Source organism: Schistocerca americana, chromosome 5, assembly GCF_021461395.2.
Source record: "Schistocerca americana isolate TAMUIC-IGC-003095 chromosome 5, iqSchAmer2.1, whole genome shotgun sequence".
Classification (NCBI taxonomy): Eukaryota; Metazoa; Arthropoda; class Insecta; order Orthoptera; family Acrididae; genus Schistocerca; species Schistocerca americana.
The window spans coordinates 709,104,916-709,131,947 of record NC_060123.1 but is presented as its reverse complement, the minus strand read 5'-3'; the positions used below and the strand labels follow the sequence as shown (position 1 = coordinate 709,131,947).

General features: G+C 45.9%; 1 protein-coding gene across 1 annotated transcript in view; it reads left to right on the top strand.

Annotated features, from left to right (window-relative positions):
- LOC124616651 (lysM and putative peptidoglycan-binding domain-containing protein 3) overlaps positions 1-27,032 on the top strand; it is a gene marked incomplete at its 5' end in the record, with an annotated part of 79,893 nt that overhangs the window by 10,388 nt on the left and 42,473 nt on the right. Inside the window, one exon of the mRNA XM_047144980.1 lies at positions 6,101-6,182. Within this exon, the coding sequence (XP_047000936.1) occupies positions 6,101-6,182 (82 nt within the window). The remainder of the gene's footprint in view (positions 1-6,100; positions 6,183-27,032) is intronic.

The following is a 27,032-nucleotide window of genomic DNA, read 5'->3' as shown; positions in this document are numbered from 1 at the left end:
TTGTGTTTACAGGCATTTAAATAATAGAGCTTTATTTTGACAAGGATAGGATGGGTATTTGGCTGTGGCTTTATACCAGGAAACTATCCCGGTATTTGCCTGAAGGAAAACCACAGTGAAGCAAAATTGTAGTGGCTGGGTGAAGACTGGAGCTTCCACCCTACCAAATACAAGGCCAGTCTGTTTAAAACGGTGTTGCCTCATTCAGTTTATCTCTAGTGTACAATAGTATTTTACACAGAAGTTATTAAACAATGAAAAACATTAGTGCTACACGATGTGTTATATTTCTTACCAAACCCCTACTCTGTTATCTGAGTAGTCTGATCCTTCAATGCAAAGATGTGTTTCTTAACAGATAAGTTTGTTTTAGTAATGTCTTTAATCTCCTTTGGCAATTTATTGTATAGTTCTATTGCTTGTTAAAAATGCTGTTTGGAGTTTGTTTGTTCTTTGTTGACAAACATGAACTCGGTCTTCTTTTGTTCCAAGTCATGAACAGAGTTGTTTGTGCAGTAATTTTCATCCTCATTTTACGTGTACAATTGATAGGTAAATGTACTCATGTGGTTTAGTTGAAGTCCCCACTGTTTAGAACAGACATTTACAATAAGCTCGACTATTTTAGGTTGTTATCATTGTGACTCTTCTCTGTAGTTTGAAAACTGTTCATATTTTGTGCATTTGTTCCCCAGAAAAGAATCCCATGGCTAAGAATTGAGTGTACATGTAATGTGCTACTAAAAGACACTGGCTGTTACGTACTAATGACAGGACAGTAAAGGCACAATAGGCTAATGACATTCCATGTGCAAGTATCATTGCATGCTCACAAAACTTCAACTGAAAATCAGTATAGGAATAGAACAGAAATTTTGTACTTGTTCACAGTCTACAGAGGTGTCATCTACATTTGATTGAAGACCATCATTTTTTCTCTTCAATCTGAGATGCATGGCATTTGTTTTCTTTATGTTCACTGTGGCTGTATTGCTCATTGACCAATTGCAAACGTAGAGTGAGGTGGTGCAGTGGTTAGCACACTGGACTCTCCTTCGGGAGGACGACTGTTCAAACCTGCGTCCAGCCCTCCAGATTTAGGTTTTCTGTGATTTCCCTAAATGCTCCAGTCAAATGCCATGATTGTTTGCTTGAAAGGGCATGAGCGATTTCATTCCCCATCCTGTGACAATCCGACCTTGTGTTCCGTATTTACAGACTTCGGTGTCGACGGGACTTTAAACCCAATCTTCCTTCCTTCCCTTACCAGTTGAAAACTTCCCTGAGGGTTTCATTTGCTTCTTCTGCAAGGAGTTGTCTTGCTTTCTCAGTAACTAATCTTCCTGTCGTCAGCAAAGAGAATTTTCCCCCCTTGACTAACAATATTGGGAATTCCGGTTGGTTGGTGGTAGTGTTCATACGTGCATGAGGTGGTGTGTGTGTGTGTGTGTGTGTGTGTGTGTGTGTGTGTGTGTGTGTGTGTGTGTGTGTGTGTGTTTTGGGAAAGTCATTTATGTATATCAGGAACAGAATATGCCCTAATATGCTACCCTGAGGGGCTCCTATATTAAAGTATTTTGTTTCTGATAAGTGTTCCATTAAAGGTTTAAACTAATTTGAGGTATATATTATTGTACCCTACATGCTACGACTCTTATTCCTAGTGCTTGTAGTTTATTTAGTAGAATCTTGTGGCCAACAGCATCAAATATCTTAGCTCTAAAAATAAGTCTGTAATAGCTTACCTTTATCAAAAGCATCAAGTATTACTTTTTTGAATTATAATATGGCCAATTCTGTACTTCTAGCACTTCAGAAGCCAAACTGTGATTCCCTTAAAAGCTTTTATTTATTCAAGTAATTCATTAATCTGTCTTTCATAGTTGATCCTTTTATTTTTGACAATGGTGACAACAGGAAAAAGAGTGGTACAGTAGTTTTCTGTGTCATTTGAATTGTGTTTCTTTAGCAGAGGTATAACTCTTCTCCATATTCAAATTAAGTAATTAAACTGACAGTAGAGACTTTTGATGTAACTCTTCAGGCTTTCCCGGCGATCTAACTGACAGTGTTCACAGTGCTGCAGTTCAGGCTGTATACAGCACGAGACACTGAAACATCATAGGTATATCCATTAGTTGGTATGCACAAGGAGTATGCTGGAAAAAATAGTGGTTCCAGTTTTTGCATCAGGTGAAAATGCATGGTAAGCAGTCAAAATGTGGTGTGGGTGTACAAAAAGGAGAGGAAAGACCAGACATGCAATAACAATGCTTCTGGAACATTTATTAGGATATTGTCACAACATGTGTTCAAATGGTCTCCCAACTCACCCTCTGTAATGTGGCATAGTTGGCAGTTGCTCACAGCATAACCGATATCGTCATATGCTATCCTGCAGGTCAGGAAGAGTCTGGATACATCAGTCTTTCACATATCTCCACAACCAAAAGTCACATGCATTTACGTCAGGAATGTGGAAGGCCATGCATCTTGAAATTGCCTGCAGATGATGCAGTCATTACTGAAGATTTATCAAAACAAATCTTTCACCTACAAATGACATGTAGTGTCGCCCAATCTTGCAAGAATCACATGTTGCACGAGGAGGTCCTTATAACATGCAGGCGTCACTGTACACCTAACAGGTGTGTGAGGTGTCATCTCCTCGACGAAAAACTGACTGAGGATGAAGGAGCATGTCAAACCTCACCACAGTCACGTAAGCTGAGTGCAGTAGATGTCTGTAATGGAGTGGAGTAGGACTCCATGTGCAACAGCTCTATGTGTTCACGGCACCATGGAGACTAAAATGTGCCTCATCCATCCGAAGCATATTCCCTGCGCACATGTCATCCGTTTCCATCCATGCCAAAAAGTGAGCGGTAAAGTACAGCATTGTAGCCTATCTTGGGGTTTCAGTTGGTGTGCATTCTGAATCTTGCAGGGATACTGTGGTGTCACCGCCAGACACCATACTTGCTAGGTGGTAGCCTTTAAATCAGCCGCGGTCCGGTAGTATACGTTGGACCCGCGTGTCGCCACTGTCAGTGATTGCAGACTGAGCTCCGCCACACGGCAGGTCTAGAGAGACTTCCTAGCACTCGCCGCAGTTGTACAGCCGACTTTGCTAGCAATGGTTCACTGACAAATTACGCTCTCATTTGCCGAGACGATGGTTAGCATAGCCTTCAGCTACGTCATTTGCTACGGCCTAGCAAGGCGCCATTATCAATTGCTATTTATCTTGTGATGCATGTACCATCAGACAGATGTTCACCAATTATGGATTGAAGTTAAGTATTCAAGAAGCTACGAACTTTACTTGCTATATTCATTACCTTGACCTGTTCCAGACCTCACGCCATCCTGCGTGAGCTTAAACGCGTGCCTTTCGGCTACCCGTCATTGTGGATTGGCTGTCTTGCCAGTCTACAACAGATACCACTGTAAAATGTGCTGCAAAATCTTTTGAACCTTCGGTTAGGGGAGAGAGAATTCCCATGAAACAGCTTGAGCACTGTGCTATAGCTACAGCAACTTCATCAAATACTACCATGGGAATAGGCTGCCTCACTCTTCCTGCTGCTCCATCTAATTCACCTGTTTCTTTGAATTTCTTGATCATATTCTTTAGCCGATTTATTGACATGGGGCTCTTAACATCTGTTTTTGTTGGCGATGTTCCTGCAGTGGAGTTCTGCTATTGCTGCTGTTCTGATAAAACAACTTTTACCAGCAGTGCATCGCCTTCCTTCTTGACAGCCATTCCGTATTGTATTAAAAAAAATCCAACCTTCTTTACATTTCACTCCAATAGTAGTCAGCATTTTCTACCTACTGCCCACGTCTGTATCTGTGTTAGTAGTAAAATTTTTGAACTACACACAGCTTTCACAATAATGGTGATTTATAAAGCAGGGAAGTAACTTTAAGTTAGAAAATTTATAAAGCAGAGTTACAGCAAGTTAAAACTATAATAATAATTGCTTGTCAAATATTTTGTCAAAATTTTGTGAAAACCAAATAAAAATATTTCTAAAACCACTAGCACCAACTGCCAACCATAAAAGCAGGAATGGCCACTAGCAGGCGGCAGGGACCATGTTGACTACCAATGCTTTACACCAACACTACACAAAAGAAATAAACATGTCTCACCAAGTGATAAATGGCATACTGAATCAAAACAGAAAGCATTTCACATTGTTACTGGTTTCAGCACCATATTTTTATCTGGTGGTAGAAAGTGGAAGTATTATTTTTCTCGGCGCACTGATTAGAGGACATACTTGCGATGTGTAGAGCCAACACTAAAGCACACCATTCTCCCCCCCCCCTCCCCCCCCATGCACACGCAGCGCGGGGCTGGTGGTCCTTTTGTGAGTATGTGCGTGGCAAGCACAGCGCCCCGAGCTATTGCAGCCTTCCTTCTTTCCCGGGCTGCATTTCCTTGCCCTTCTCCTCCTTTCCTCTCCTTGCTCCTTCCCCTTCGTCCTCTTCTCTCCCTCTCTTGGTGTCCTTGTTTATGTTGGCCCTGCTGTCCTCCTGGTTCTGTTGGTTTTACACTCCGACTTTGTTGCGTAATCATCTCCTCCTTTTGGCATTCCTTGGTCCCCCTCTGGGGTTTGACCTCCATTACAAAATTTCTCCTCCGTAGTGTGAGCCATTTGGGGAAGAGCACCTTACCTAGTGTCTCCGACGTGTGCCCTCCTAGTACATTCCACCTTTTCTTTCACGTTGTTGTCTGGTGCTAGGGTGCATAGCCAGCACGGTAGCCAGCCCATGTGGTGGGGGTCGCTATGTACCTTTTCGGTTGAGCCCCCTGAAAACGCAGGGATCACACTTCTGATACCTGAGCTGTAACCTCCTCATGTAAGCCTAGGAGTGGTTGCTTGTCGTCCTGGAGCATCGGAACTCCTGGCAATGTCCACCGTGCCAGATGGCTCTTGCTGTGGCTGGGTGATGCCCATGGGAAGAGCCCCTCATCAGTACGGCCGTCTCTTTGCATGGAAATGATTCTTTTAGTGCTGCTTCTTGTGCCCCTTTGGCCTGCCCTTCCATTGCTACCCCCTGGGAAGAGGGTCAGGCTCATCGGCTAGGGGCGAAACCTTTCCTCCGCTATCTGGTTTGCACCAGGACTAATGGGGATACTTTCACCAATACCAAACGTTTATTTTTTGTGGAACACATTGAAGACAAGTTTATCAATGTGGACTCTCTGAGTAAGATGCAGTCGGGTTCTTTGTTGATAAAAACTGCTTCAGCTGCCCAGTCTGCGGCCCTTTGTGCGTGTAACCATCTTGGCAAAATTTGTCCCCCCCCCCCCCCCCACCACCACCACCACCAAACTTTGAATATGGTTCAAGTGGGACAACCTCGGACGGCGGGGTGTTAACTTTGTTCGGCATGTTCAGAAGAGTCCGGAGGATATTTGCATTGATACTGGTGCCTTTATCCTGGCCTTTGAAGGGGATACCCTCCCTGAGAAGGACAAGATTATTGTTTATCGATGTGATGTGAAGCCGTACATCCTACCACCTATGAGGTGTTTTAAGTGTTTGCGTTTTGGACACATGTCTTCCCGCTGTTTGCAGCTCTGTGGTGACTGTGGATGTCCACTCCATGAGGAGAGTTCCTGTGTTTCCCCTCCTGTGTGTGTGAATTGTCGTGGCAATCATTCTCCACATACACCGGATTACCCCGTTTATGAGAAGGAAAAGAAGATACAGGAGTATAAGTCCCTTGATCATCTAACCTACACTGAGGCTCGTAAGAAGTATGCACGTATTCATCCTCTGTCCATGACTTCTAGCTATGCTTTAGTTACATCTTCATCCCTTCCTCCCCCTTCCTTACCCCAGTCCCTAACCCCTCTCCTCCCCCCACTCCCCTGCGACTCCCACACCCTCCCCTCTGGGCACCGCTCCCCCTCCCCAGCTGGAGGAGTGTCCCACTTCTTTGGTATCTGCCGGTCAAGGGTGCCCCTACCGGGATACCCCTTCCCGGCACCTTCCAGGCCAAAGGTCTGCTGCTGCACGACGACCACGAGAACCACAGTCTGTGAGCCCCCAGGTCGCCTGATCTCTTTCTGTTCCAGATCTTGCTGCAGCTGGCTTCTTTTTGCCACACAGCCGTCCCGCACAGCCCTCCTCGATCTCAAACAGAAAAGAAGAAGAAACGTAAGTCCTGGGTCAAGGAGCCTCTGGTGTAGCCAGAGGTCCTGTCCCCACCTTTGCAACATGATTCTGACCTGTTGTTCATTTGTTCATGGATGTTTCCGTAAAATCAATGTTCTTTGCTTTCTTGCCCACACCTTTTGGGGTGCAGACCACTCCATCCTTCTCTGCCTTTTCGGCCTTTAGTGCTGTCTCGCATGGACTATAGTTGTCAAGTTTATGGTTCAGCTGCTCCTTCCACAGTCCACCTCCTGGATCCAGTCCACCATCGTGGTATCCGTTTGGCCACTGGTGCCTTCCCTACTAGCCCTGTTGATAGTCTCCTGGTTGAAGCTGGGATATTCCCCCTTCCCATTTTTGTTCGGCGGTCCCAGCTTCTGGTTTCTTATGCAGTCGCTGCCCATTCCTCTCCCACTCATCCTTCCTATGCTATCCTGTTCCCAGACCAAGGACGTCGCCCATCCGATTCTCGCCCTCGGGTGGGTTTACTGGTTGGGCTCCACCTTACGTCTCTTCGCCGTGATTTTCAGCTTCCTTCTTTGTCCTGTCTCCCATGTTTCCTCCCCAACACCCCCCCTTGGTTAGTTCCTCGGCCCCGGATTCGGATCGATCTCTGCCAAGGTCCAAAAGATTCCATTCCCCCGATGGTATTCCATTGTTTTTTCCACCGAATTTTATGGGAGTTTCGAGTTGCTGTTGTTTTTTACACTGATGGCTTTAAATCTGCTGATCGTGTGGGATATGCCTTCACGTCCTCTGTTGGCATGGAAAATCACATGCCAATTACATGTGGGGTGTTTGATGGCAATTTCCCCTTACCTTTATTAAACAGTCCCAACTCCACCACGTTTTGCTATGTACGGACTCAATTAGTGGTCTTCAGTCTATTGACCGGTGTTTTTCCCACCATCCCTTGGTCTTTGCCATCTGTGACTGTCTCGCCGAACTTCATCATGCTGCTGGTTCCGTTGTTTTCCTTTGGGTCCCTGGCCATGTGGGTATCTCAGGTAATTAGCTTGCTGATTGTTTGGTTGGGGGAGCAGTCACTTAGCCCCCTTCTCAGTAACGCCTCCTGCGGTGGATTTACGGCTTCATATCGAATCCCACTTCGCACAATCGTGGACCAACTTTTGGGAGGCTACCTCCCTGTCTAATAAACTTTGTGTGACTAAGGTGACACCTGTCCCTTGGCGTTCTTCCTCGCGCCTCTCCCAAAAGGACTCAACCCCACCCTGTGTCATTTCCGCATCGGCCATACCAGGCTGTCCCATGGTTTTCTTTGGTGTAATGAGCCACCCCCACTTTGTGGTTGTGGAGCCTTCCAGTCAGTAGCCCACATTTTGGTGGAATGTCCCCTTCTTTTGGCTCTGTGTACTAAGTACAGTCTTCCCCGCACTTTACCTTTAATATTGGCAGACGATTCCCGGATGGTCGAACTGGTTCTCAGTTTCCTCCTTGAAAGTGGTTTTTATTCTCAGTTTTAAGGTTTTTAATCTCCCTCTAGAGTAGGGGCAGGGTGGTGAGGGTTGGGGTGTCTCCAAATGTAAGCTGTGTTTGGAGATTCCTGACTCCCCTCCCTGGCCAAGATCTTTTCTTTCCCTTTTACTCTGTTTTTATCACTTTTTAGAATTGGTTAGTCTCCTTTTACAATGCGCACTTCTACATTCTAGCGGTTGAATGCTTTTGAATAGCAGGTGGTCTTGCCTGTACTGCATCAGAGATGGGGTATTTCCTGTGTCTAGCATAGCCTTGGGGTTGCTCACGTGCTGACTTCCCTCATTTTGTTTACACCATTGACAACATGACTGCACTTTTATGTTTTTTAGCATTTTACCGTTTATCGTTTTGATTTTTCTGAGATGTCAATGGACCACATTTGAAACCAGGGACTGATGACCTTGCTGTCTGGTCCCTTCAATTCCAATCAACCAACCAACCTCTTTCCTTTCCGTTACTGCATGCCTATCCTCCTGTTCTTCTTTTTCCTCTCCCTTTGGGAACATGTCTTGGATATTTTCGGGATTGCATTCTGAATTTTCCGAGCCTGGCATCGGAACAGTCCTTAGTCTGCTTTTTTCCCCTCTTTCTTTATTCTTCATCTCCTCGTCAGCGTTTGAAGTCTTTATTCCTTCTTTCTCCCTGTGTGCTCCTGAAGACCGGTCCTTCGTGATTGACGCATAACAGGTGACTGGGTAACACACAATTACGAGCCATGAATCGACACATAGGGTTCAGATATGCCACCTGGTACAACCCAGGTCCAGGGAGGGGTGATTGCCTGAGCTGTTATCTTCCCAATTGCTAATTGGTCCCTCTGGAGTTTGGGAGGTCTGACCTGAGGTGTGAACAATCACCTAAGGTGGGTGAAGGACAAGTTTGGGGAGATGGATGGCTTGTCCAAAATGCGGTCAGGGACAGTCTTGATAAAAATGGCACACTCTGCCCAGTCATGGGAATTTATCGCTTGTGACAAGTTGGAGGATGTTTCTGTTATCATCACGTCTTATAAGAGCTTAAATATGGTCCAGGGTATTATATTACACGGGGGCCTTCTTTTGCAGTCTGACGATGAGCTGCTTGCCAACTTAGAGCAACAAGGAGTTCATTTCGTCCAGCGTATCCATCAGGGTCCGAGGGATAACCAGGTTGCCACCGGTGCCTTCATCTTGGTCTTCGAGGGTGACACATTACCCGAGAAGGTCAAGGTAATGGTCTGCCGCTGTGATGTCAAGCCATATATCCCTCCCCCAATGTGGTACTTTAAGTGCTAGAAGGTTGGTTGGTTGTTTTGGGGAAGGAGACCAGACAGCGTGGTCATCGGTCTCATCGGATTAGGGAAGGATGGGGAAGGAAGTCGGCCGTGCCCTTTCAGAGGAACCATCCCGGCATTTGCCTGGAGTGATTTAGGGAAATCACGGAAAACCTAAATCAGGATGGCCGGACGCGGGATTGAACAGTCGTCCTCCCGAATGCGAGTCCAGTGTCTAACCACTGCGCCACCTCGCTCTGTAAAGTGCTAGAAGTTAAGGCACGTCTTCTCGTCGTACTTCCAGCATCACACGTCGAAATTGTGGATGTCCATCCCATCCCGGTACTCCATGTGCCCAGCCTCCCATCTGTGTCAACTGCAGAGAGCATCATTCCCCTTTCTCACGAGACTGCAGGATTTTACAGCGAGAAAGGAAAATCGTGGAATAAAAGACCCTGGATCGACTGACCTACACTGAGGCCAAGAGGAAATTTGAACACCTACATCCTGTGGCTGTGAAATCCTCTTATGCCGCCACTACAAGAACAGTTGTAGCCCCCATCAGTTCTGCAAGTTCCAGTCAGTTCTCAGAGCCGGAAGACTACACCGGCCTCCTTGATGGTGGGGGGCACTTCCCTTCCTGTTGCTCGTGCACCACCTACTTCGGGATCACAGTCCCCCCAGCCATCAAGGACACCAGTCCCCACTTCTCAGCCGGAGAAGTGTAAGTCCTCTTGGGTTCTCTCACTAGGAAGGGGTCCCTTGGGTCACTCCCTTGCCAGGTTTCTGCTAGTAGGAAAGATGACACCTGCCAGTGGCTGAAGTGCCCGAAAGCCGGAAACTGAATCAGTGAAGCCCTCCCAGCCAGAGAAAACCAAGGATCAGTGAGAGAAATCCATAAGAGACCCCCAAGACCAAGGGAATTGTGGTGGCACCTACACCACCGCTGCCTACAAGATCTGCGTCTGAAGATGGGGTGAAGATTCTGGCATCCGCTGAGGACCTAGATCTCGCTAGACCCTCCAACACAATGGATATAGCCTGTTCAGGAAATATGTTGGTGTCAGCAGGTTTCCCTGAGGTGTAGTCTGCCTTATTGAGTGTTTCATGCCTTCCCAGTCTCGTGATCACGTAATCCTCCAGTGAAATTGCAGCGGTTTTTTCCACCACCTGGCTGAGCTATGGCAACTGTTTAGCTTTACATCTGCTTTCTGCACTGCCCTCCAGGAAACCTGGTTCCTGGCAATGTGGACCTCTGCCCTCACGGCTACAGGGGATATTACAAGAACCGTAGCAAATATAATATTGAATCAGGTGGCGTTTGCGTTTATGTCCTGAACTCAATATGTAGTGAACCTGTGCCCCTTCCTCTTGAAGCTGTGGCTGTCAGAATAAGGATGACGCAGGAAATAAATGTCTGCAATGTATATCTTCCTCCAGATGGTGCAGTACCCCTGAATGTATTAGCTGCACTTTCCTACTTTTGGGAGATTTTAACGCCCATAACCCCTTGTGGGGTAGCACCACGCTTACTGGCCGACGCAAAGATGTCAAAACTTTACTGTCTCGGTTCGACCTCTGCCTCTTAAATACTGGGGCCATCACACATTTCAATGTGGCTCATGGTAGATACTTGGCCATTGATTTATCGGTTTGCAGCTCATGACTTTCCCATCTATCCACTGGAGAGCACTTAACGACCTGTATAGAAGTGACCACTTCCCCATCTTCCTGTCACGCCCCCGGCGTCATGCCCACGGACGCCTACCCTGATGGGCTTTAAACAAGGCAGACTGAGTAGCCTTCACCTCAGCTGTCACCATTGAATCTCCCCCACATGGTGCAATCGATGTTGTGGTTGAGCAGGTCACTAAAACAATAATTTCTGCGGTGGAAAACGTGATACCTATTCTCTAGGGTGCTCCCGGTAAAAGACAGTCTGTTGGTGGTCGCCGGAAGTCGCTGAGGCGATTAAAGAGCTATCGGTGAGCTGTAGAGCGACATAAGTGGCAGCCTTCCCTAGAGCAGCTCTGTGCCCATGTTCCCCTACTTATAAAACGGTGGAAACAGGAGTGTTGGGAGAGGTATGTGTCAACCATTGGGTGCCACACATTACCTTCCAAAGTCTGGATGAAGATCAGATGTCTTTTTGGGTACCAGAACCCAGAAGGTGTTCCTGGCGTTAAGATCAATGGCATGCTCTCTACTGACGCACTGCCCATGGGGCTTGCCACTCTTTGGCGGGTTCGTGCTTGGTTACCATGGGGCCCCAGCCTTTCCAGCACTTTTTCCATTCCATGCTATATGTTTATCCTCTTGCCATTCTTTTTCTCCTCCCTTGGGGAACATTTCTGGGGTATTATTGGGAATGTTCTGCTTTCTGTCACTGACCTGCAAACAGACTCAACTTTCTTTTTGGCTCCTTCTTCCTTTTGTGTTTCCCTTCTCCTCTTGTTCCTCTACTTCGATGTTTGAGGATCCTCATTTTTTTCTTCTTCCTCCCTGTGCGTTCCTGAAGGCTGGCCCATGTGTCTGATGCTTAAAAGTTGACTGGGTAATGAGTAATTCCCAGCACTGGGTCGACAGGTAGGGTTCGCATGTACTCCCTGGTACAGGGCAGGCGCAGGGAGGGGTGATTGCCTGATCTGTAACCTTCCCAGATTGCCCATTGGTCCCTCCGTCAGGTGTTTGGGAGGAGTGACCTGAGGTGTGAACAACCACCTAATGCAGGTGGTTGTGAAGGGGGCTCCCATTTGGAAGGAGGCTGCCATTGGAGACGCTGGCAATCATGGGGGATTTCTTCGTGATGAGTCAATCATCCTCTCCATTGATGTCAATGAAACGTAAACGTAATGAGGCTACTGATTCGAAGACCCTTTCCGCTGCACCGCAGTTCTTCTGTGTGGTATTATGTACTGAAGACGGCCAGTCCTTCGCCATGGTCAATCTGTTTACTATTCAGAAAGGTGTTGTTGTCATTGCTGGCCCTGTGAAATCCTACTCTCGTTTATGGAATGGCACTTTGCTTCTGGAGGTGGCTTCTGATTCTCAAGCACAGCACCTACTTGCTTCTTCATGGCTACCCTGTTAGTGTCGAGGCACATAGAACTTTAAATTTTTCCCGTGGTGTAATTTACATCAGGATGCTTGGCAGTCTAACTGAGGCAAAAATACAATCTTACCTCTCTGATCAGGGTGCCATTGCTGTCCATCATGTAATGAAAAAGGTCGATTCCTCCTCGGTGCCCACCTGCACTCTTTTCCTCACCAAATCCGATGTGCTGCTACCAGTGTCATTGGTTCAATCCCACTAGAACGTTGTGGTGACACCCAGCCAAATGCATAACCTGTGGCAGGGGTGCACACGAGGACGAATGTCCACCTCCTTCTACCCGCTGTATCGACTGCAATGGTGGCCACGGTGCCTCCTCCTGGGATTGTCCTATGTACCTAGATGAGTGGGCTGCTCAAGAGATTCAGGTAAAGGAAAAAGTGCCTTACCCAGTAGCTCACAAGTTACTGGCTAGTCGCAAACCCTGTGTTCTCCCATCTGGCACTTATAGTTCAGTTGTTGTTACCCCTCACTCCATGAAGGACATGGCTACGCAGACACGCAACCTCAAATTTGCCTCTGAGGTTTTGAAGTCACCCAGTGTCAAGGTAGCATTGCTGTCCCCCCATCCCGCTGTGCAACAAATGGTCACTCTCGCGTAAGGGGGCGAAGCTACCCTCTACACAGCTGGCAGGCAGGAAAGGACAGAGGGAGTACTCCCGAGAAGACTTTTTCCATCCCTCCAGAAACAACACCCAAGTCTTCCTCTTACCAGAAGGGCTCGAAGAAGTCCACTAAAGACAAACGGTCTTCTTCACTCACTTGAAGATCCTGCTTGGCGGTGACGCCACATGGTCACTTAGCCTGGCCGGTCTCTGTCTTGCCGGTGCGTGCCACCAACCGTTTTTCAGCGTCAGACTCCACAGATCGACTGCACAAGCACGCCAATGCTTCTGTGGACCCCATGGAGCAGGATCCTCCTGCTTCTGTGCCCTGTAGTAGCGACTCTCCACCATCTGTTACTCGGTGGCCACCGAGTTGACATCCCCACATCTTTCTCCTCATGACTGTCCTCCAGTGGAATGTTCGTGGGCTACGCTCCCAAAAAGAGGATTTACGGCTGCTTCTAGCATCGCAGCATCCCCTTGTACTCTGCCTTCAGGAAACGAAATTGTGCCCTCGAGACCACTTTGGGCTTCCACATTACTTACTGATTCGTTTGGACCTTCCCCCTGAGGCCAGCATCCCATCTCATGGGGGCGTCATACTGCCTGTACGGGATGACCTTCATAGTCAACCCATCTCCCTGACTACCACTCTTCAAGCTGTTGCTGTTCGCTTTTTCCTTCCCCACCTGACTTTCTCCCTCTGTACCATTTATGTACCTCCATCCTTCGATGTCTCCAGGGCAGACTTCCTTTAGCTTATTGGGCAGCTACCTCCACCGTTTTTGCTACTCGGTAACTTTAATGCGCATCATCTCCTTTGGGGTTCTCCCAGGGCCTGCGAGAGAGGTGCCCTCTTATCTGACATTCTTAACCAACTCAACCTCTTCTGCCTTAACACTGGAGCACCCACTTTCCTTGCTGACTCCTCGCACATCTAGTCCCATTTGGACCTAATCTTTTGCACTGCCCAGCTTGCCCATCATCTTGAGTGGTCCGTTCTTTCTGACATCTACTCGAGCAACCATTTCCTGTGTGCTCTCTGTCTGCAGACTCCTAACCCATCCACATGCATGCCCACATGGCAGCTTACTAGGGCTGACTGCAGCTTTACTCCCCCCGGGTGACCTTCACAGAACAAGATTTCCTCAGTTGTGATGACCAGGTGGACTATCTCACCAACGTTGTCCTTACTGCTGCAGAATGTTCCATTCCTTTACTACGTCGTGTCCCAATTCATTGGTGGACTGAGGCATGCCGTGGCGCAATTTGCTCATGGAGACGTGCTCTCCACATTTTTAACCATCACCCTACGCTGGAAAACTGCATTAATTATAAACAGATGCTCGCAAAGTGTGGTTGACTTCCTCGGGATAGCAAAAGAGCTAGTTGGGTTTCATTCACAACTTCTTTTAACAGTTCCATGCCTTCCTCTGTTGTGTGGACTAACCTCCGACAGCTCTCTGGAACCCAGATCCATTCCCCCGTTTCTGGCCTGACAGTTGGTGCTGATGTCATCGTGGATCCTGTTGCTATCTCCAACACCTTGGGCCGCCATTTTGCAGAAGTTTCGAGCTCTTCCCACCATCACCCTGCCTTCATCCATCGGAAACGAGTGAAGGAGGCTTGGGCAATATCCTTCTCCTCTTCGAATCATGAGTGCTACAATGCCGCCTTCACTATGAGGGAGCTGGATCGTGCTCTCAGTTCATCCCGGTCCTCCGACCCGGGGCTCGACGCTATCAACATTTGGATGTTGCAACACATCTCTCTTGTGGGCAAGCGCTTTCTGCTTAACACATACAACTGCATCTGGGCTGAGGGCACATTTCCTGGACTCTGGCGTGAAGCCACCGTCATACCCATACCTAAGCCAGGTAAGGACAAAAACCTTCTTTCTAGCTACTGCCCCATCTCTCTTACGAGCTGCGTTTGCAAGGTGAAGGAATGTATGATTCATGCCCGGCTGTTGTTGTGGCTCGAGTCTCGCCATTTACTCATGACTACACAGTATAGATTTCGAGCACAGCATTCTGCAGTTGACCATCTCATTACTTTGTCCACCCATGTCATGAATGGTTTTCCCAGACTGTGGCCGTGTTTTTCGATTTGGAGAAGGCCTATGACACCTGCTGGAGAACTGGTATCCTCCATACTCTTCACACGTGGAGCTTCTGTGGGTGCCTGCCCTATTTTCTTCAGGCATTTTTACAAGACCGAGTTTTCAAAGTATGTGTGGCTTCTGCCTTGTTGGACACCTTTATTCAGGAAAATGCCTCGGGGTTCTGTCCTGAGCGTCATCCTCTTTGCTATCACCATTAACCCTATAATGACCTATCTCCAGCCTGGCATCTCCAGCCCCATTTTGTCGATGATTTTGCCATCTGTTGCAGTTCTCCATGGACCTGTCTCACTGAGCGGCATTTTCAGTACTGTCTTGATCGTCTTCACTCCTGGAGCATCGCCAATGGCTTTCGCTTTTCTACTGACAAAACCGTCTATGAATTTCTGGTGGCGCAAATGGTTTCTCCCACCATCTATACACCTTGGGCCTGTTGCCCTTCCATTCATTGACACTACGAAATTCCTAGGGCTCATGCTTGATAGGAGACTCTCTTGATCCTCCCCTGTCTCTTACTTGGCAGCCCATTGTACACAGTCTCTGAATGTCCTGTGTGTCCTTAATGGTACTTTCTGGGGTGCCGATCGAACCACCCTCCTCGGTTTGTCCATTCGAAACTTGACTATGGGGGCTTTGTTTATGCATCTGCACACCTATCCTTTTTGCGCTGTCTCCACACTATCCATCATCATGGCATCTGTTTGGCCACGGGCGCCTTTTACACCAGCCTGGTTGAGAGTCTGTATGCTGAAGCTGCAGAACTACCACTGTCGTACCGCCGTGACTTTCTCCGCAGCAGATATACATGCTGTTTGTCTGCCAATAATGGCCACCCTTCCAATGTCTCCTCCTTTGATGATTCTTTAGATCGTTTGTAAACACTGATGGCTCTTGGACTGACCTTGGGGTTGGGTGTGCCTTCGTCATTGGCACCCGAATCTCTCGATATCGGCTTCTGGCACAATCCTCAGTATTTACAGCCGAGCTTTTCGCCTTGTATCAGGCCCTGGAATACATCCGGTGACACAGCCTTCCCAATTGTGTCCTCTGCTCATACTCACTCAGCACCCTCCAACGTCTGTGTGCACTGTACACTGCTCATCCCTTAGTGCAGCAGGTCCAGGAAAACTGTTACTTATTCACTCTTGGTGAAACCAGTGTCGTGTTTCTGTGAGTCCCTGGGTCATGTTGATCTGCCAGGAAATGAGGCTGCTGACGCTGCTGCCAAGGCTGCAGTCCTCGTCCCTCAGCCCACGAGTACCTTTATTCCCTCCGATGATCTCTGCATTGCAGTCCGTCAGGAGGTGGTGTGCCTTTGTTATCACCAATGGTCCTCCCTTCACAGGAATAAGCTTTGGCTTATTAAGCCTCACCCAGCACCTTATATGACCTCCTCTCAGCCCTCCCGTCGGGAGGAGATTATTTTAACTTGGCACTGCCTTTTTAGCCATCATCATTTGCTTAGTGGCGCTGCCTCACCAATTTGTACGCATTTTGCCCAAATTTTAACTGTCTGCCACTGCCTGCTGGAATGCCCTTTTTTTTATGTTCCAGCTTGCGTTCGCCATCTGATTTATCAGCCATTTTAGCGAATGGCGTGCATGCTGTTGACCGCATTTTACTTTTTATCTGCCGAAGCAATATAGCGAAGGCCATTTCATTTTTAGCTTTGGATCTCAATTTTTTTATGGTTGTTTCTCTCTCTCTCTCTCTCTCTCTCTCTCTCTCTCTCTCTCTCTCTCTCTCTCTCTCTCTCTTTCACATGCCTTGTTTAGCTGTCTCCTATTCTGTCCATTGGGTCTGACATATAGTCGTTTCCCTTATCTCTGTGTTTGTGTTCTATAGTTTTGACTTGGGCGCGTATGACATCAGTTGTTTTTTGCACCCTAAAACAAAACAAAACATGATTGCTGGGCACTTTTCTGAGCGCTGTGCTCGAACCTCTGCATAAGAAAACTACCCCCCCCAGCCTTTCGCACCCTCAAATGGCAGATGGCAGTCCTCTCATTCACTACACGCCACAGTGAACCTTGTAATGCCCCATTAACAGAGTGGGAGCTCCTCAGCGCCCTTGCACATTGCCCCAACACAGCTCTTGGGCCGGATGAAATCCACAGTCAGATGATTAAACATCTCTCGTCTGACTACAACCGATATCTCCTCATTATCTTCAACTGGATCTGGTGCGATGGTGCCTTTCCATTGCAATAGCAGGAGAGCACCTTCATTCTGGTGCTAAAATCCAGTAAAAATCTGCTCGATGTGGAAAGGTATTGGCCCATCAGCCTCACCAACGTTATCTGTAAGCTGCTGGAACGTATAGTGTGTTGGCAGTTGGGTTGGGTCCTGGAGCCACATGGCCTACTGGCTCCGTGTCAGGCCAGCTTCTGCCAGGGTCGCTCTATCACTGGTAATCATGTGTCCCTCAAATCTGACATCCAAACAGCCTTTTCCAGACGCCAACACGTCATTGCTGTCTTTTTTGACTTATGTAAAGCGTACGACACGATCTGGCAACATCATATCCTTGCCACAATGTACCAGGTGATCAAAAAGTCAGTATAAATTTGAAAACTGAATAAATGACGGAGTAATGTAGATAGAGAGGTACAAATTGACACACGTGCTTGGAATGACATGGGGTTTTATTAGAACCAAAAAAATACAGAAGTTCAAAAAATGTCCGAAAGATGGCGCTTCATCTGATCAGAATAACAATAATTAGCATAACAAAGTAAGACAAAGCGAAGATGATGTTCTTCACAGTAAATGCTCAATATGTCCACCATCATTCCTCAACAATAGCTGTAGTTGAGGAATAATGTTGTTAACAGCACTGTAAAGCATGTCCGGAATTATGGTGAGGCATGGGCGTCAGATGTTGTCTTTCAGCAACCCTAGAGATGTCGGTCGATCATGATACACTTGCGACTTCAGGTAACCCCAAAACCAATAATCGCACGGACTGAGGTCTGGGGACCTGGGAGGCCAAGCATGACGAAAGTGGCGGCTGAGTACACGATCATCACCAAACGACGCACGCAAGAGATCTTTTACCTGTCTAGCAATATGGGGAGGTTCTAATAAAACCCCATGTCATTCCAATCATGTGTGTCAATTTTTACCTCTCTATTTATATTATTCAGTGGTTTATTAAGTTTTTAAATTTATACTGACTTTTTGATCACCCGGTATGAGTGGGGTCTCCCGTTCCGATTTTTATCCAAAATTTCCTGTCACTTCGTACTTTCTGTGTCCAGGTTGGTGCCTCCCATAGTCCCCCTCCCCCATTACCAGGAGAATGGGGTTTTGCAGGGCTCTGTATTGAGTGTGGATGTGTGTGTCTCTATTTTTAGTGGCCATTAATGGTCTAGCAGCAGCTGTAGGGCCATCCATCTCACCCTCTCTGTATGCAGGCAGCTTCTGCATTTCGTACTGCTCCACCAGTACTGGTGTTGATGAGCAGCGCCTGCAGGAAGCCATCCACTAGGTGCAGTATGGGCTCTAGCCATGGTTTCCAGTTTTCAGCTGCAATGTCATGTGTTATGCACTCCTGTCGGCATCATACCATTCATCCAGAGCCAGAACTTGACCTTGATTATGATCCACTCACTGTACTGGAGATATGTAAATTCTTAGGACCGGCTTTCGACGTCTGAGTGACTTGGCTTCCTCACCTTCGTCAGCTTAAGTGGAAGTGCTGGTAGCACCTCAGTTCCCTCCGCCTCCTGAGCAACACCAACTGGGGTGCAGATCGCTCTACGCTGCTGCAGCTCTACAGAGCCCTTGTTCAATCCCGCCTTGACTATGGGAGTCTGGTTTATGGTTCGGCGGCGCCCTCAGCGTTGCGTTTGCTCGACCCAGTGCACCACTGTGGTGTTCGCCTAGCAACGGGAGCTTTTAGGAAGAGTCCGGTGACCAGCATCCTGGTGGAGGCCCAAGTCCCTTCATTGTGGATCCGATGGACGCAAATGCTCGCCAGTTATGTTGCACGCATTCGTAGTTCTCCTGAGCATCTGAGCTACAGTCTCCTTTTCCCACCCACTGTAGTTAATCTCCTGCATCGGCAGCTGAGGTCAGGGCTCATGATTGCAGTTTACGTGGAATCCCTTCTCCCTGAACTGCAGTTCTTCCTTTTACCACTTCTACTTTATGTCCATTCATGTACACCTCCATGGTGTACACCTCAGCCGAAGCTTCATCTGGACCTTTTGCATGGCCGTAAGGACTCCATTAACCCCGCCGCTCTTCGCTCACTTCCTCTTGATTCTTGACGTGATTCGGGCCTCTGAAGTTGTTTACACTGACGACTCGATTACTGATGTTAATGTTGGCTTCACCTATGTCCACAGAGGTCATATTGAACAGCATTCCATGCCTGCTAGCTGCAGTGTATTCACTGCAGAGCTTGTGGCAATGTATTGTGCACTTCAGTACATCCGTTCCTGTTCTGGTCATTGGTTTCTTCTCTGTTCTGACTCCCTGAGCAGCTTGCAAGCTACTGACCAGTGCTACCCTTGCCAACCTTTGGTGGCGAACATCCAGGAGTTCATCTCTGCCCTGGAAGAGTCCAGTCATTCAGTGGTGTTTGTGTAGACCCCATTACACGACTGAATCCCAGGCAACGAACTTGCTGACAGGCTACATGGAAATCGCTCCTGGAGATGGGCATCTCTGCAAGTGACCTGCGTTCTGTCTTACACCGCAGGGTTTTTCGGCTTTGGGAGATGGAGTGGTATGACAGTATGCACAAAAAACTGCGTGTCATTAAGGAGACTGCAAATGTGTGGAAGTCTTCGCTGCGGGCTTCTCACAGGGAATCAGTTGTCATTTGTCGGCTCCACATTGGCCATACGTGGCTCACACATGGTTACCTCCTCCGTCGCAAGGATCCACCTCAGTGTCACTGTGGCTCCCAGATGACAGTCCTCCACCTCTTGCTGGACTACCCACTTTTAGCTGCTCTGCCGCGGTCTTTTAACTTTCCCAGCACCCTGCCTTTGGTGTTGGGTGACAATGGCGTAACAGCAGCTTTAGTTTTACATTTTATTCATGAGTGTGGGTTTCATCATTTGATCTGAGTTTTAGAGCGTGTCGTTTATCGCTCTGTGTCCTCCAACCTAGAGCTTTTAGGGTGGAGGTTTTAATGTGTTGCAGAGTGGCTGGCTTCTCCTTTTTTATTCTCATGGTCAGCCTGCCATGGTAATCTTATTTCATGTTTTTAATCTGTTCTCCCTGTTTCTGGCATCTCTCTATGGTTTTCTTGTCCTGTTTTGTCCATTGTAGTGTTTGTTGCCCTTCTGTTGTTCTTCTGGTTCTTCCTTTCTCCTGTTATTGTGCCGTACATCATCATTGTTTTCTTCTTTCCCTTGGGTAATTGTTCTACTGGGAACAAGGAACTCATGACCTCACAGTTTGGTCCCTTTCTCCACTTTTTAAACCAAACAACGAACCTCCAATGCTGCAATTGTGAAATTTCCCAGCACCACAGTAGAATCCCCGTCTCATTCTCCTAAAGCTGCACAAGAAGCCACCAAATCTTCACCCCTGGTGGCGAAATCACCTGCTACACAATCATGATACCAGAAAGGACAAAAGGAACATTCCCATGAAGATTTTGTTCATCCCTCCAGCAAACATACATTTGAGTCTTCATCTGCCAACTGTAAAGGCTCCAAGAAATTGAACAAGTGCAAACGGTCTTCTCCTTCCCCAACACGGAGATTCTCTTCAGTGGTTTCACCATGTGATACACTCATCCGGCCGACCTCCATTTCGCCAGTGCACACTGCCCAACATATTTCTGCCCTGGAGTTGGCAGGCCAACCCAGGGAGAATGCAGACATCTCCATAGATTTCATGGAACAGGATTCTCAAGTCTTTATGCCCTGTAGCAGGGAGTTTTCCAAGATTGACACACTCAGCAGCTGCCGAGGTGACTGCCCTTTATTTGTTCCCTCCTACTCATTCCCCATTATGATGGAGCATTAGATCTGACAAGGAGAAATTGCGGCTAATCTTGGAATCACAGCGTCTGGTTGTTTTCTGCCTCCAGCAAATGAAATTGCCTGCTTGCAACCACTTGGACCTCCCACTTTCCCTTCTGGTCCGCTTTGACCTTCCGCCTGAGGTGGCATGTTTTCCAGACACTCCCATGAAGCCACTGTCATACCCATACCTAAGCCTGGTAAGGACAAACACGTTCTTTCTAGCTACCACACAATTTCTCTCACCAGAGAGAGTGTGATGATGGAACATGATCCATGGCTGGCTGGTACAGAGGTTTTAGTCTCACAATCTCTGCTGCATAATGTGGATTTTGTGTGTTCTGTTCTGCAGTTGACCATCTCATCACTTTGTAAACCCATGTCACGAACAGTTTTCTGTGGAATACCAGACCGTGGCCATGTCTGTTGATTTGGAGAGAGCAAGCCTACGACACCTGCTGGAGAACTGGTATTCTCCATACTCTATACACACGGTGCTTCCGAGGCTGCCTGCCCTATTTCTTTCAGGAATTTATAAAGATAGAGTTTTCAAAGTCCTTATGGGTTTTGCCTTATCAGACACTTGTATCCAGGAGAAGGGTGTGCCTCAAGGCTCCATGCTGAGTGTCTTTCTCTTTTCTATAGCCATTAATCCTATTATTGACTGTATCCTGCCGGGCATCTCAGCCTCCCTTTTCGTTGATGACTCTGTGATTTATTGCAGTTCTCAAAGGAATTGTCTCTCTGAGTGGTGTCTTCACTGATTTCTCGATTGTCTTTACTCGTGGAGCATCAACAGTGGCTTTCGTTTTTCCACTGCAAAACTGTTTGTATGAGTTTCTGGCGGTGCAATGGGTTTCTTCCGCCATCTTTGTCTTGGGCATGTTGCTCTTCCATTCACTGAAACTACAAAATTCCTGGGGCTCTTGTTTGATAGGAAACTCTGAAAGTTTCTTAGTCATCCCACGTATTGTGCTTGGCCGCACACTGTTCACTGTCCCTCAATATCGTGTGTGTCCTGAGCGGTGTGTCCTGAGGAGCAGATCGGACCACCCTCCTCGGTTTATGCCGATCCTTGTCAGTTTGAAACAAGGCGGTACTTCATCTAAACCTACTGACTTTGTATTTTAGGTTTTATATAGTCTAAATGTGAAGAAAGCGAAAAGAAAATGACTATTGGAAGGACAGACTTATCATATAGAAAAGTCAAAACAACCTTTGGTGGAATTAAAAGCAAGATCAGTAACATTAAAAGTGCAATGGGAATTCCACTCTTAAAAGTAGAGGTGGTAGAGGGGAGAGGGGACAGGTGCGAAGAGCACATTGAAGGCCTCTATGAGGGGGAAGACTTGTCTGATGGTGTATAGAACAAGAAACAGGAATTGATGGGGAAGAGAGGGGGGATGCAGAATCAGAATATAAAAGAGCTCTGGAAGACTTAAGAGCAAAGAAGACAGAAGGGATTGATAACATTCGATCGAAATTTCTAAAATGATTGGGGGAAGTGGCAACAAAACAACTATTTACGGTGGTATACAGAATGTATGAAACTGGAGATATACCATCAGACTTTTGGAAATAAAAATCACCCACACTATTCTGAAAACTGCAAGAGCCGACAAGTGTGAGAATTATGACACAATCAGCTTAATGTCTCATGCATTCAAATTACTGATAAGAATAATATACAGAAGAACAGAGAAGAAAACTGAGGATATGTTGGATGATAATTGGTTTGGCTTCAGGAAAGGTTAAGGCACTAAAAAGTCACTTCTGATGTTGCAGTTTATAATGAAAGCAAGAGTGAAGACAAATCAAGACTGTTCATAGAATTTGTTGACTTGGAAAAGTTTTAGACAATGTAAAGTGATGCAGGATGTTCAAAATTTCGAGAGAGATAGAGGTAAGTTACAGGGAAAAATGGGTAATATACAATATATACAAGAACAAAGAGGGAACAAAGAGACTGGGAGGCCAAGAACGAAATGCTTAGATTAGAGAGGGTGTAAGACATGGATTTGGTCTTTCACCCCTACTGTGCAACCTCACAGTGCTCGGTGATGTATTGGGTTTTGAGGATTTTTCGAAATGTTTCACAGCAGATATTTACAGGCAGGAAGAATTTATAAAAGGGATGTTGAAGAAGCTAAGGAGGACATTGATTTGTTCATTGAAGGAGCTCACAACCCATGTAAGGCAGCTGGGGGCATGATCAGTGAACACACAAAGAAACCTACTTCTTTCTCAGTTTGTGTAGCCAGGATTTCTTTAACAATTATTTTATTGACATTGTGATAAGCACTGTAAGTGCAACCCCAGACCTCAATATACGAAGATTGGAACTTTAATAGTGGCAACTATTTATTTACAGCTTGTATAAAATAGATATGTGTTTCAAAGATTTACTGAGCTTCAAAGTAGTCACCAGCATTGTGTACAATCTGTTGCCAGTGATGTGGAAGTCGTAGGATACTCTTAGCAGTGCAAGTTTTGTTGACTGTTCGAGCAGCGCAGTGTATTGCCCGACGAATTTGTAGCAGTTCTGAAGTGAATGCCATGAAGTGTTTCCTTCAGTTTAGAAATCGAATAAAACTTACGAGAGCAGCCTCATCAATCAAACAAATAAGTAACAGCTTGCACTGTACGTGCTTGAGCACTGTCCTGCAGAAAGTGTGATAACTTCTGTCTCTAAGCTGGTCGTAGGTTGTGTGCCAAAAATGAACAGCATGATGATACTTTCTGCAGGACTTGACCGTCATTTTGCAGGACAATACTCAAGCAAGTACAGTGCAAACTGTTACTGATTTGTTTGACTGATGGGGCTGCTAAGTGCAATACCACCTACTGCACTCTCCTGACTGAAGTCATTGTAAGTTCAGCTCGATTTGTAAAGTGAAGGAAACACTTCACAGCAATTGCTTCAGAACTGCTACAAATTCGTCGGGCAGTAGACCGCGCTGCTCGAACTGTCAAAACAACTGGTACTGCTAAGAGTATCCTACGACTTCCACATCACTGGCAACGGGTTATACACAATGCTGGTGAGTACTCTGAAGGTCAATAAAACTTCAAAACACGTATCTAATTTGTACAAGCTGTAAATAAATAGTGGCCACCGTTAAAGTTCAAACCCTCGTAGATCCTGCAGCTGCTGTAAGAAATGACAAAAAGTGCACCTTGGTGAATTGAGGGGAAAAAAAACTGGAAAAAGTAAAGATAGTGTTGTATTATGTTGTATTGTAAGCCTTCTGGTAGTCAAGACATATGTTGAATGTCCACTAATATCCTCAAGAGCTGCTGAACCACTAATTACTGTAATTAATAAGTATTTCTCTGTTGGTGTATTTCTGGACTTTCTGAAACACAGTGCCATTTTATACAAAGCGTTACCCAGGTATGGTGACAGGCAGTGAAAGATCAAATATCAAATTACTTTGAAATTAATAAAATCTTTACAGATGCATAGCATGGTTTCCAGAGAGGCAAAGTTGCAGCTACGGTAGCACAAGATCTTTGTACTAGTGTAAAGCACAGCTTTGAAGAAAAAGAATCTTTAGCACTGACATTGTGTGATTACCAAGAACCATGCACAAGTAAAAATTAGGTGTTCCCTACTAATACTGTATGTCACAACAATTTTTGTTTTGCATGTTTTTATGATCAGTATCATCTTAATTTGTGCAGTGCTTCATAGGTTAAACATGATACTTGTCACAAATGTAGAGGTGCAATAATATAAATAAAATGATGACACTGATTTTATTGAAAGTTCTTGGGTATCCTGTTTTTAATTTCCAATCTCCTTATGACATATTTCTCCTTTTTTTCAAGATAAAGGTTACGAAAATAATAAGTGAACCATTAAATATTGATAATTGGCACAGTCACAATAATTCTGTTAGTATTATGTAGGAATGGGGAAAAAATGTGCTGGCAGGGTGATTTGATCCAGACTTCGTACTTTTGAAATTAAGCACTTACTCACTCAGCTGCTGACTGCTTGAACAGTAGCGACAATACGAAGTATGTGAGCACACATAAAATTTTCAAGCATGATTTTCTTGAAAATGGTTGAGAGTTGTGTCTTTCTGTTTACATATGTTTAAGTCCTAGCTGTGCCGTGCGGGGTAGCCGTGCAGTCTGAGGCGCCTTGCCATGGTTCGTGCGGCTCCCCCCATCGGAGGTTTGAGTCGTCCCTCGGGCGTGTGTGTGTGTGTGTGTGTGTGTGTGTGTGTGTGTGTGTGTGTGTGTGTGTGTGTGTTTTGTCCTTAGCATAAGTTTGTTTAAGTTAGATTAAGTAGGGTGTAAGCCTAGGGACAGCAGTTTGGTCCCACAGGAACTTACCACAAATTTCCAATTTTCCTAGTTGTGCCATACATATCTTGTCAGTATGAATCGAACTGGTGAGGGGGAGTCTGTACATTCCCTTGTCAGTCAATATGGAATTGGAGGCACTGTACTGGCAACCTTCAAATCTTGTTTAGGAAAAAAAAAAGCAGCAGAGTGTATCTGCCCAAGGAGCACCATCATGTCAACAGAAGTGAAAACATGGCGTGCCACAGTGATCAGCCATGGCCCCCCCCCCCCCCCTCCTATTCCTGTTTCTGGTTCCATAAATGATATAAGCTCTTGTGGACAGTTCTTGTAGTTTGTGGAGAATGCAACTTTGTATGTAAAAGGCATGAATACTAGAAAGGCCCAAGAACCAGCAGATTTTTCATTTGATAGGGCAAAGGAATGGTTTGTTATCAACAAAATGGAAGAAAAGTGGAGACAAAATGTAAAAATTGGTATGTAGCCTCAGTGACAAAGGATAGCTAACGGTGTAAATGCTGTGAAATTGTTGGGTTTCATGGGTGACTGCTGAATCACTTGCTATAAACACACGACATCAGAACTAAACTTAGGTGGTCATGCACCCTTAGCACAACTGTCAAATCTGTGCCCCCATCCCCTCCTTGAACTACATTTTTGAATTTTTTGCATAGGTTTAGCTATTTCTGTAATTGAAAAAAGTTATTTAATTGAACCATATTTATATAAAATTGGGCACAAAACAAATTAAATGTTGTTGTTGTTGTGGTCTTCAGTCCTGAGACTGGTCTGATGCAGCTCTCCATGCTAAAGTAAAGCTGCATGCCCTCGGGAAAAATTACGGCTGTAGTTTCCCCTTGCTTTCAGCCGTTCGCAGTACCAGCACAGCAAGGCCGTTTTGGTTATTGTTACAAGGCCAGATCAGTCAATCATCCAGACTGTTGCCCTTGCAACTACTGAAAAGGCTGCTGCCCCTCTTCAGGAACCACACGTTTGTCTGGCCTCTCAACAGATACCCCTCCGTTGTGGTTGCACCTACGGTACGGCTATCTGTATCGCTGAGGCACGCAAGCCTCCCCACCAACGGCAAGGTCCATGGTTCATGGGGGGGAAATTAAATGTATCCTTGTAGTAAATAGAGCACAAGTTGAGTACACTTTATTATTATAAAAAGAAGTAAAGTAATCTGTAGATTGGTTTAAGTATGATTTATAATAAAGTAATATAAAAATCCCACTAGTTGATGTTTAAACAGCTTGGTGAAGATAAAGTATACAAAAAGAGGGGGGGGGGGGGGTGGCGTCAGCAATGTCCCACTAACAAGAATGGCACAAGATTCATTGCATTATGTCAGTAAAAGAAATTTGTAATCACATTGACCTACTGAGTAAAAATTTTCAAAAACAGAAGACCTGGAGGTAACCCATACAATTGTTAGATGAGTATGAAATCCATCACGTTGCTGTCACATGCCATTCTCAGAAATAAGTTCACAGTGTATAAATCTGTAAAGGTGCAAATTGTGACTTGGATCACTATCTTACCCACATCAAAGTTAGATTTTCTCCAAACGAGCACACTGCAGGAGTACACACCTTCATGAAATTGACACAAAAAGAATCCAGGAAACTAATATAAAAGGACACACCTTCATAAATTGACACAAAAAGAATCCAGGAAACTAATATAAAAGGAATGGAGGAAAGAAAAGACAGTCATCTGGAAACAGTTACAAACCTCTTTGATACACTAAAAGGCCAGGATCTAGACCCAAAGGCAGTAAGCATCATTAACGGAATGCTCATGGACACAGTGTACAAAGTGAAATTAAGATGGGGAAATATCTGAACCTTTTGAAGTTAAAACAATTGTTTGCCTAGGAGATAGATTGCCACAATACATTTTCAGTTTCATCTTAGAAAAAGTCCTTAGGGAATAGGAAAAAAATTAAAAAATCAAAATCT